The sequence below is a fragment of the Scylla paramamosain genome, chromosome 23, assembly GCF_035594125.1.
Source record: "Scylla paramamosain isolate STU-SP2022 chromosome 23, ASM3559412v1, whole genome shotgun sequence".
In the NCBI taxonomy this organism is placed as follows: Eukaryota; Metazoa; Arthropoda; class Malacostraca; order Decapoda; family Portunidae; genus Scylla; species Scylla paramamosain.
In genome coordinates this window covers 17,358,206-17,369,964 of record NC_087173.1, presented here as the reverse complement: position 1 = coordinate 17,369,964, position 11,759 = coordinate 17,358,206, and the positions used below count along the sequence as shown (strand labels likewise).

Here is an 11,759-nt window from a genome sequence, read left to right as displayed (position 1 = left end):
ATATATATATATATATATATATATATATATATATATATATATATATATATATATATATATATATATTCTTTATCAGTAAAAATCATTACCAAGTAGGTTTTCATCGGGGAGTAACAGGGAAGTATTTTTTTTTTTTATTGTAATGTAAAGGGAAGTCTAGATTTTTGTTAGATGTTTGAAAGAAAAGTGGGTCTTATCAAGGAGAAGTACAGTTCGTTTTGGCTCAGTTCAGTTTTATTTTATACAATGAATAAAATGACACGGACAGAACAACTGAATGTTTTCCATTGCCTCTTGAGATTTGGAAGACGAAAGTGTCAGCATGTTAGATGGGAGAAAGGAGAAAAACAGATACGTTTAAGAGAAAATACAAAAACTAACAAAAAAAAAAAAAAAATCGAGCGATTACAGGTGAAAAAATACAATGGAACAAAAGAAATTCTAACAAGAAAGAATAAAGAAGTAGACTCGTGAAGAATTATATTGACCGATTACAAGTGAAAATAAAAACAAAGTAATTTTAGCAAAGGGTAAAACGATTGAAGAAAGAAAGAAAAAAAGGTAATGGAAAAGAACATAGAGCGATGACTGTTAAAAGCAAAAACAATGGAACTCTAACAAAAGCTGTGATTTTGTTATTGTAAAATACAAACTACGTCATTGTAACAAAACTTAAAACACTGCCGTAGAGAACAACAGCTTGAGGACACCACCGCGTCGACCACAAACATTAAAACAACACACTCCAGCAATATACTAAAAATATCAAAGCACCTGATAAAAAAAAAAAAAACTGCCTGTCAACCTTCACGCATTAGACTTCTCAGCTTTAAAAAAAAATCGAAAACTTCTCAGCTTTAAAAAAAATTCGAAAACTTCCCTCAAACTTCCGTCTGCTAGAACTTCTCCGCTTTAAAGAAGTGAAAAAGTGCCCTTAAAATTGAATCTATAACTTCTCAGCCTTAAAAAAAAAAAAAAAATTGTGGTGCAAATTCAGACTAAAATTTCGAATGATACAAAGAGAAATCAATCAAGAGAAGCTGCAAATAAAAGTCTTAGTGCTTCTAGTTTCCTATATGGCCAGTAAAAGTGCTCAGGGTCACTCAGATGAAGCTGGCAGTGTCAAACTTTGAAAAACACAAGAAACGATCGGGAGAAATGAATGCCCAGAATAACCCTTTAGTGCTCAGTAAAAATGTTTAGCGTCATTCAAATTAAGCTAACCATTTCCTTGTTTAACAGTCAAGGAGTTAAAAATCATCTGTACACTTCTCACTACCTAAACTCTTGCCTTTTTTTTTTTTTCCTTTTTTTTTGTGTACCATAGTCCTTTATCCTTTATTTTTTCTTCGTCTTTTTCAACTTTTCCTTTCATTTTCCTTCTTTCCCTTGCCCTGCCTTACTTTCCTTCCCTCATGTATGTCTTTTCCCTCTTCTTTCTCTTTTGTCTTTATTCCTTTAATTTCCTTCCCTCCTATTAGGCTCTTTTCCCTTTCCTTTCTTTTATCCTGCCTTAATTTCCTTCCTTTCCTCTTGCACGTCTTTTCCCTCTCCTTTCTCTTACCCTCCCTTCCTTCCCTCCTGCACCTCCATCTTCCCCGGCGTGACTCACTCCGTGCCAAGAGCGAAGTAAGGGGTGACGGGGTGGGCCAGAGGGTGTCTTTCCCCGAGTCTGGAGCGCCGCTGCTGGTCACGGGACTGCTGGGCGTTGCGGGAGGGTCTAGAGGTGCGGTCGCTCTCGTTCACTGCATTGCTCTGGTCTGCTCGTCTTTCTGCCTCTCGCTCTCTCTCCAACTCTTGCTCATCCAGAAACACGACTCTGTGTGATGGGGATGCGAATGACGGGGACAGACACGGAGGAACGGACAGTGAAGAGTCAGGATACGTGAGACAAATCATAATATTCAGAAACTCTTCGCTCGCCCTTCTCACTAAGACTGCTTTCAGAGGCTACACTGATGATTAGCTAGCTGGGTTCTCAAGAGTGTTTTTCCTCTTAATAATGTAGAAGTCTTGTTACTCTGTCACTAGAATCATAGCAACAACATTAAGAATCCGTGTAACTTCAACAAGAGCCTTTTGAAAGTAGTGGAGGTGTGGGGCAGTAGTGTTTCAGAATACGGGCTAGAGACAGACAAATAATTAACTGCCAGGATGCGTGAGAGACAGACAGACAGACCGATAGAAGCACAAAGACGACAGATACATAGGGAAACGAGAGATCGAGACAGAGACAAAGAATCAGAGAAAAACAGACAAATTAAACACAGACAGACAGAAACAGACATACAAACAGGAACACAAACAAAGAAACAGCACAATTCTACTTACTCCTGATACCACCGCCACGTGTCTCTGATGTCGCGCCACGCCCACACCGCAAAGGCAAGCAGTATCACGCCCACCAGCACCAGGAGCGCCAGCGCCGGCCAGGGCGTGGGCGTGGGCGGGGGCGGGGGCATGGTGGTGGTGGTGGTGGGCGTAGTGGTGATGGTGGTGGTGTTCGTAAGTTCTAGATTCATGTCAAAAGTTCACAGACAGAAGAGAAAATGTTACGATGCTCTTCTTCCCGTTTTCTCTTCTTCGTTTTCTTTCTTGTCTTGTTCCTTGGTTTACTTTTCTTACTCTAGTTTTCTCTTCTCTTCTCAACTTCTCTTCTCAACTTTGTATTCCTCTTCTTCCTTGTATTCTTTTTCTTTCTCTTCCTCTTCTCCCTCGTATTCCTCGTTATCCTCTCTTCCTCTTTCTCCTTTTTCCTCCTCGTATTTCTCTTTTCCTTTCTCTCTCCTCTTCCTCTTCGTATTCCTCTATCTCTTACTCTTTTCCTTTCTTCCTCCTCTTTCCCCTCTTTATTCTCTTCCTCTTCTTCCTCTGCCTTTTTTTCTCTTATTCCTCTTTCTCTCCTTGTCCTTTCCTCTTCTCCCTCGTTATCCTCTCTCGTCTCCCTTTTCTAACTTTCCTCTTCTCTCGCTATCCTCTCTTACTCTTTCTCCGCCTCTTCCTCTTCGTTTTCTTCTTCCTATTCGTTTTCCTCGTCTCCTTCAGGAAGTTCCACTCAGTTCAGTTTCTTCGAGTTTGTTTTCCTTTTCCTTCTTTGGCTTGTCTGTCACCGCTTCTGGTTTGTTTTATTCGATTTGTTTGTGTTTTGTCCTGATGTTTTTTTTGGTTATTTTTCTTTGTTTCGATTTTTTTTTATTAAGAACGTTTTTATTATTGCTTTTTTATTATTGCTTTTTTTTGTTTTTTGTTTGCTTGTTTCTTTTTCCTTTACCAGTCACGGAAACTTGCTCTATTTGATGTCTTCACGGTCTCTGCTCGCTGCTTCAGTCTCTCTCTCTCTCTCTCTCTCTCTTGCTCGCTTCACAGTCTCATCTTCTCAGTTTCACATTTTTTGCAGCGCCTTTATGTATAACCCAAATTTATGGACACAACAATAGTGATATCTTGCCGCTTTTATGAAGAGACACCGAGACGCAACCTTTCCTCAGTAAGTGACACAGCTTTTCCTTCTTAAGAGACACAGAAGGGCAGTTTTCCTTATAAAGTGACACAGGGACTCTCTTCCTTATCAAGACACATAGTTCTTCCTCAGCGAGTTTAGTTGAGTTGGCGCGAGAGGGCGGTAGTGTGTCTCGGCCCAAGCTGGTGTGCTGGCGGCGGCGAGGGGCGGTGGATGGCTGTGGTGCCCGCGTGCTGCCTGCTCACCACCACTGCCTGTCTCCTCGCCTCTGTGAACGAGTCCGAGGCTTCACCAGTGTGTCGCTTCCTTGGTGTAGGAGCGTTTTGTTTCTAATTACACTGTGGCTAATTGGTTTGTATGTTATTATCACTTATTATTTATGTTAAACTTGGGCTTGTAGGGATGAGGGGAAGAACAGTACTGGTAGCTGCGATGTTCCTTGATGTAGAGACTCGGGGAAGCCTCAAGACACAGTACCTGGGATGAGAGTATTCCTTGGTGTGCTCTCCACTCAACCCAGCTCGTTACTCTGTTGTATAAGGCGCGCACCTGATGTTTAGCTAACACTTCTCTGACTATGTTGAGGATATGGCCCGTAATAAGAAACGTCTTGCTCTCCCACCACGACTATTTTCCAAGGCCACAGAGATCATTTACAGGATTCTCAAGGGTGTTTCACCTGATAATAAAATAGAAATCTTGTTAATCTGTCATCGGAATTGTGCAAACACTTTTAAAAACCCTTGAAGCTTCAACTAGAGAGTTTTTGAAGTAGTGGAGGTGTGGCGCAGATGTTTCAGAATACGGTCCATGCCTCGTCTTTTAAGGAATTTAATGACCTGCGCTCTGGGTGACACACACAACTCTGCAGACACAACTTGCTTCGGCTGCCACGTCACGCTGCACTACACTTCTATTGCGACACTTCAACTCCACCGTTCCTCGCACAACAATAGCTGCTAGTAACTGTACACTGCCTAACATTATTTTTGTTTATTATTATCAATTTATTATCTATTATTATTTATTATCTATTTTTGACGAACTTTTATTACTTATCTGTCATTGTACCTATTTTTTCCCATGTATTTACTTTTCCCCTTCATATACGATATTTCCCAAGGTCTTCTCATCTCCCAAACTGTTCTCTCCATCACACAATTCCATCCCTCCGTCGCTCTGTCTTCCCTGCGATCTTCTTCCCTTAACTCTACATCCCTTTCTCTCTCTCTCTCTCTCTCTCTCTCTCTCTCTCTCTCTCTCTCTCTCTCTCTCTCGCCATCCATCTCCCAAGCCTCCCGCCCTCCCTCCTGTGTGTGTGTGTGTGTGTTGTACTTTATTTTGCATTACCTGTCCTGTCTCAGATTTAAACTGTTCTGTTGTCTGAATCTTTAATGCAGTAAATTAAGCCAATCAAGTAAAAAATCTTTCCTCAAATGGTGTTTCTCAGGATTTTAATTACGTTAATTCTTTGTTTTCTTTTGTGTTTCATTGTTGTTTACCTTAATTTTACTTTTTATTTCATTATTTCATTATTATTATGTACAGATCTACGTAGGCTATTTTTGTCGTTGGAGTAAGGTACGAGTTTTTCATACACCGTTTGATCAGTGAAGCAATCAGCATTTTTCGTGTCTTTATGCATTTTGTGTTTGTCAGTATACTTTTCGTTTCATTGTCATTATCTGTTAAGGTACTAAAGTTATTTGTCATTTGATTAAGGTGCGAATTTTTCTTAGAACTTTGATTGGTGAAGTAATAAACATATTTTAGTCTTTTTTTTTTTTTTTTTTTTCTACGGAGCGAGGGGATTATTTTGTTAGCGCATGTCTCTACAACCCATCGCTCCGCCTGGCCCTGGAGGGTTCAATAAAGATTTAGCCAGGAGCACCTTTAGGTGTCCATCGCATATAAAAATTGCTATTTCAGTCTCGAAAACTCCTTTGAGGAACTTTTGACGGCGCATCATTCTTATTTTATGGCATTTCTTTGTCAGACCCACCGCCGTTTTGCTGTGTTTTGCATATTTCGACTTATCGAGCGCGCAAAGTGCGTCAGTTATATGCCATAACTCACTTCATATGCGGGACAGCCAGCTTTGGTTGACACCATCAGACTCACCAGTGACTGTGGAATCAAGATGTATTGTAAAAAAAAAAAAAAAAAAAAAAAAAAAAAAAAAAAAAAAAAAAAAAAAAATTGACAAAACAAAAAAGAAAATGGTATTACGAATAATGAGTTGAACTGTAAAGATGTTATAATTTTATAACATGTTATACTTATGATCGCTATCGCTGTTTTGAAGTTAATAATTGAATGCTGAAATATATTATTACATTAAGTAGGAAAAACTCGTGAACACGATAGTGTGATCAGAATGCAGATAAAGTCCCACATATTGAAAACACAGTGTCATCTATAGCAACATGTCACTCGCCACAACCATCATGGCGGCACGACGCTTGGCGCGGCGTGTGCAGGCGAGCTCCTCCGTATGACCAAAAAGGTTTGTGACGCGTCTAAAAATTAGAACCCCCCCCAGCCGCTGGGGAGGGTCCTTTTTAGTTGCTCCGCAGGTTAAAGCACTTATTACCTGGTTTACGTATTTTTTTCATTATCATTATATATTTAAATTTAGCTACGTAAGTTTTTTAATTTGAGTAAGGTACGAATTTTTCTTACAACTTTGGGTCAATGAAGTAATAAACATTTCTCGTGTCTTAAGATTTTGTATTCTTGAAGTCAGTCTGATAGACACACCAAAACCTTTCCGAGACAGCATTCCCACGTTACAGGTTATGCTCAGTGTACATAATGGAAGTATAATCAGCCAGAGGAGCTTCGTCATTCAATAAAAATAACATGCTAAAGGAACGCGATCATTTAGAGATAAAAATTCACACCAGGACATAGTGCTCGTAAGAATCTAAATTAATTTCTCTAAAACTTTAAAAAATGCATCACACACCTACACTTATTCATTCACCATTCAGCCACTCTCTCAGCCACTCTCTCACTCACTTAACACAACCAAAGCATCAGTCAGTAGTCAAGTCAAGATTCTCCTTCACGCTTTCCTTGGTGGGCGTGTCCTCCTCCCTGTCACTCGCGCCGTCCTCACAGGTGTGGTAGCTCTCAATGTCCGAGTCTGGCACCTGGGCGTCGTCCTCTTCCTTGGCGACAGGCAAGGCGGGGGAGGTTGACGAGTCTGGCAGTGGGTCTGGTAGTGCTCCTGCCTCGCACTCTACAGACGAGCAAGAGATTAGATTCTGTCCCTCTTCATCCACTTCGGCGACTAGTGCAGTGGTATGTCCTGGGTTAGGTTTAAGGGTTTGTTTAAGGGTGTCTTCAGGAAGTTCTGTGTTCGATGCCACGCCAGAACACGAAGGACGGATGGCATTGGGATCAACGTTCTCTTTGTTCTCTTCAGCGTTCTCCTTGTTTTCGTTAAATTCCACGTCAGGGTCCGCCAAGTCAGGGAAGATACAAGGGTCGGACTTAGCGAGGAGAGTCGAGGTGCTTCTGGTCAGGCTGGAGTCGTCTGAGGACCCTGACGTGAACTGGAGAGAGGAGGAGCTGGCGCGGTTGTCGAGTCTATCCAGTTCTATCAACACCCCTGTCTTGGGAGCCTCTTGGGTGCTGAGCTGGCCAGGACTGTCGAGGAGTTGCTTGGTCGCCTGTGGGACTTCCTCGAAGTACGTGGTGTTGATGTAACTTGACGTGTTCGAGAGGGAGCGTTCGGTGCTTGCTGTGCTGGTGGGACTGGTGGACGGGCTTAAACTCTCCCACATACTCTTGTCAAGCGGTGTGACCTCCGATGAGTACTCTAACGCTGCTATGCTGAGGCTGAGAGGCGAGGAGAGGTAAGTCTGCGTGGCTGTGGTGATGTGCGAGGCGTAAGTGCGTGTGGGCGTCCTCGTCCTCGGCGTTACCTTCACCTCATCCTGTATCCCTTGCTGGGACAAACTGGAGACTTGTGTGACGTGCAGGGGCGACTGGGAGGAGGCTGTTCCCAGGTTGTTGGTGCACGTTTGAACCTCGCCGCTCCTCAGGTCCACTTGTATTGTCACCATGTCCTGGGCTTGGTTGCGACGCCTGCAGCTGTGGAGGCGAAGGTGGGAGGAGTGAGTGAATGTAGAAGGGTTAGATAAGCGGGTGAAATGAAGAACTGGAGATTACGAATGGACTATGAAGTGAGTGAATGAATGGATGAAATGAAGAGATGAAGATGAAAGAGATACAGAGGGTGAAAAGAGTAAGATAGGATGATTATGAAGTGAATGGATAAAGGGGGATTAGATACAAGAGGGTGAGGTGAAGAGTTGGAGGAGATGGAGTAAATAAATGAATGAGTGAATGGGGGGGAGGAAGAAAAGAGCTTGAAATGAAGAGTTAGAAAAGATAAGGAGTAATGAAGTGAAGGAATTAGTGATGTTAGATAAAGTAGTGAAATGGAAATGAAGCTTAGATAAAATGAATGAAATGAAGAATTGGAGAAAATGAAGAAGTTTTAAAATGAATAAATGCATTGTGTTTAAATAAAAGGGATGAAATATAGCAAATGGAGTAGTGTGTGTGGAAGTGACGAAGGAAAGCAGGCGAACTAAAGGCTGTGATGGACCACAAGCTCACACGTGCAGACGAAGGGATCTCTACTGAAGATGTTACAGTTAGCGGTTCTGTCTGTCACTTCCCCCTGCGATTTGGTATATGTTCTAATTACTAACCATTCCGAGATCTTTATTCTTGCTCCACTGCCATCTCTAAACATTCTACTGGCTAAAAACTGCCAAATCTATTCTTTAATTCCCCCTTTTTTACTTTGTTTATGTTTAGTAAGATTTTGTTGTTCCTAGCGCTGTGACGTCAAGTAAATTTTCGTCGCGAACATTGCACTCGTCTCTCCTTTAAATAGTTGCCGTGGCAATTAAGGTTAGTAGATTGAGGAACTTTGTCATTGGAAATTTACTCTGGACGAATTTAGCATTTCGTAGAGCAGTCAGTCTGCCAAGAGTTTGCTTACGTTCGTCTCACACTGACAAGTATAAAATAGAAACATAACAGTGCTTTGTTACACTCGCATCAGTCACTCAGTCAGTCATCAGTGTATATGTAGACAAGATTCTTAATTACGCAACTGTATAATGAATGAGAATACAAACTTTACTAGAACAAGGATTTTATTCGGTTTTCCCAAATGCATCAAGGCCAGGACGGTGCCTCCTAACGAAGAACTTTGGATTCGGCATTTGGAAACCGTTACCCTGAGTGGATGCCCTCCCTATCCCGTGACCAGAATTGCAACCCTTGCGCATGAGGACCACTCGGCCCCCTAAATGCGGCTGTCCCACTGCATGTACTGCACCACGGCGGCCCCTTCACTAGAACAGGGTTACGTAAAAAGATACATACTACATAAATAAAATAAATAAAAGCTCGTATACACAACACACATTAACAAGGAAGGAATTAGGAAACCTTCAAACAGACAGAAAGCCAGAAAGACAGACAGACAGACAGACAGATGAAGCAGCAGCACTCACCACTTCCAGGGAGGCCGGCAGCTGGTCCCGCATGTCGCCAGCCACACCAGCACCACCACCGCCACTGACAGCCCCAGGATTGCGATTAAGTCCACCATGGTTACGTCAGGTCAGGTCAGGTCACGTCAGGTTAGTTAAGTCACGGTGCAGAATGAGTGTGTGAGACGAGGCGGCGGTGCAGTGTTGTTAAGTTTGGTTAGGTTAAGTGATGAGGTTAGGTCAGGTTAAGTTAGGTCAGGTCAGGTCAAGTTAGGATCAGGTTAGGTTAAGTTAGGTTACGTCAGGTTACGTTAGGTTGATTAGGTTAAGTGCTAGTTAGGTTAGGTCACTTAGGTTATGTCAGGTTGGTTTAGGTTAGACCAGTTAGATCGTTAGGTTAGGTTAGGTCAGGTTATATTAGGATACAGAAAAAACGTGAGGCGAGGCGGTGGTGGTGCACAGGTGAGGTGTGAGGTGTGAGGCAGCAGCGAGGGCAGCAGCAGGAGGGAGTGAGCGAAACTTTGCCTTCCCTCCCTCGATGCGTCGGTGTTTCATTCAGCAAACACTCCCCGGCTCGTCTGATATTTCATTGTCGTTATTGGTGTTTTGTTGCGTGTGTGGCCTGTGTTGATGTACGTGCATACTTACCTATATATATATACCTACCTGTCTATATACCCTGACTTGTGTGGGATTTCAGAGTCTTTACTGGTGTTTTGTCGTGTGTGGCCTTGTTGATGTGCGTGCATACCTACTTACGGTACCTTCATATATACTTACATATGCGGTCATATTATTTTGTGTATCTGAGTGTGTTAAAAAAAAATTACCCACATACGGACATATCATTGGTATATTTAAGTATATTAAAAAAAATCTTACCTACATACGGACATAGTATTGGTGTATCGAACTGTTTAGAAGAAAAAAAACTTATCTACATACGGACATGTGATTATTTGTGTTTGTGTTTAAAAAAATCTTACGTACAAACGGTCGTATTATTTATGTCTCTGTTGAAAAAAAATACATAGGGGCATATTATTGGTGTATCTAAAGTATTAAAAAGTGGAAGACTTACTAACAAGGAAAGCCGACTTAGGCAAGAAATGAATAAATAAATAAATAAATAAGGATGGTGTCTGGGTATACTATAGAAATCTTTGCACTTTATACGAGTCACATGACTGAAAGAAAAGCACAGAGAACAGAATCCTCACTGGAGCACTTCACTGGCAAGGCGTTCACTCCGGCGCCCTGTGTTCTCAAACGTGCAGCGTCACCATCTGTCCCTTCAGCACCACGTCATTGGTTCCATCAGACGCCAGTACCATTAGAGGACTTTGCCACGTTAAGGGTGATACTTTCCGTTAAGGGTGATCTTTAAACTGGATAGAAATTGTAAAATCTATTCTTTTTGTTCCTCTACTTTCTTTAAGATGGTTATAAAGATTCCATGTATTACTTCTGGTGTTGTTAATTGTTTCGTATCGAAGTGAAAGGGTTAAGAGTTACTAATCATCTACTATCAATTTCAAACGCTGTGAAGCATCGTTTTTCGCTAATATCTTCCTAACGAATAGTTAGATTAATATGATATTTTAGCGCAGCTTGTTTGGCACAGTGGCCTAACTGATGACACCACAGTGCAGTGCCAAGCGTGTCTCATTAAGGAGTTTACTCTTGGTTTTCAAGGGGAAGTTGGCAAGAACCGAGAAGACATTCCGACAGGGAAGGTTTTGTGTGGCGTAGATGTGACATGTATCACTCAGCCAGCTCATCCTCCACTCCCGTCTTGCCCTCCCTTCCTCCTTGCCCTCCTCCTCATCCACCACAGTTATATCTTATTGACTCCATTATTGTGGAAGTGTGTGGCCAGCTGTGACACTTAGACACTTGAAACACTTTGTTATGCTCACTGAAATGCCAGGTGTGAATTACAATATCTTAAAGTTTATTTTCGGAAGTAGGATATTTAAAGTAATTACATGCTTGTAGGACGACAAGTATGCAAATTGCCTATTTTGAGGTCGTTATGTCTTGTATATTTAATAATTATGTGAAACGAGTATCCCGTAAGAAAAAAAATCTAAATTCCTTAAGTTAAAAACACCAGCAGCAAGCAGTGTTGGCAACGCATGAACAATGGTTGACAAGCAGAATCTCTAAATTCAATCTTAATAATAAAAATATATACAATACATGAGTCAGCTGTGTTATGCCTAAACTCTAGTTTGTACATAGTTGGGTGCTCCACGAGACTCCCTTTCCACCAGGCGCCAAGTGTGTGTGTGTGTCTTGTCTGAGCCACCCCGTGTGGGATTGCCAGCCTGATATATAGATGAATAGATAAACTTTATTACGACTAACTAACAGGTAATTTTATCAAAATTAAAAGTTGTCTGCTGTGCTGAATCTGTTAACAGCTCCGGGAGAAGTTACTGGGCTTCTCAAAGATGTTTTCGTGATTCCAGTGACGGTTCAACAAGGGTTCTGGATCACCAGTAGGAAATAACAACCGTGAGAAGCCGACTTACCATCACTGTGACCTTTGAACAGTCTTGGTGAGAGAAGGAAACGTTTCAGAATACAGGTTTAGGTACTGAATTTTGCCACGGCTTTTTTTTTTTTTTTCAAGCAAGGGCGAGTGAAACATTGATAATCACGGTGATAGTTAAAATAATAATGATAGTTTTTTTTTTTTCTGAAGCGTTTCAGAGTACGGGCTGAAGTACTTAATTTTGCAACGACTGGTGATTTTTTTTTTGCAAGCAAGG

General features: G+C 41.7%; 2 protein-coding genes across 2 annotated transcripts; both read right to left on the bottom strand.

Annotated features, from left to right (window-relative positions):
- Positions 1-216: 216 nt before the first annotated feature.
- On the bottom strand, positions 217-3,897 carry LOC135112313 (uncharacterized). The gene is made up of 2 exons (XM_064026644.1): positions 2,332-3,897; positions 217-1,819 (listed from the first exon to the last, which is right to left on the bottom strand). Exons 1-2 carry the CDS (start codon positions 2,520-2,522, stop codon positions 1,609-1,611), a joined length of 402 nt encoding a protein of 133 aa, XP_063882714.1. The 5' UTR covers positions 2,523-3,897; the 3' UTR covers positions 217-1,608.
- A 2,272-nt stretch (positions 3,898-6,169) lies between these two features.
- Positions 6,170-9,506, bottom strand: LOC135112312 (mucin-2-like). Its single transcript, XM_064026643.1, has 2 exons — positions 9,004-9,506; positions 6,170-7,561 (listed from the first exon to the last, which is right to left on the bottom strand). Exons 1-2 carry the CDS (start codon positions 9,099-9,101, stop codon positions 6,499-6,501), a joined length of 1,161 nt encoding a protein of 386 aa, XP_063882713.1. The 5' UTR covers positions 9,102-9,506; the 3' UTR covers positions 6,170-6,498.
- Between the last annotated feature and the right edge of the window lie 2,253 nt (positions 9,507-11,759).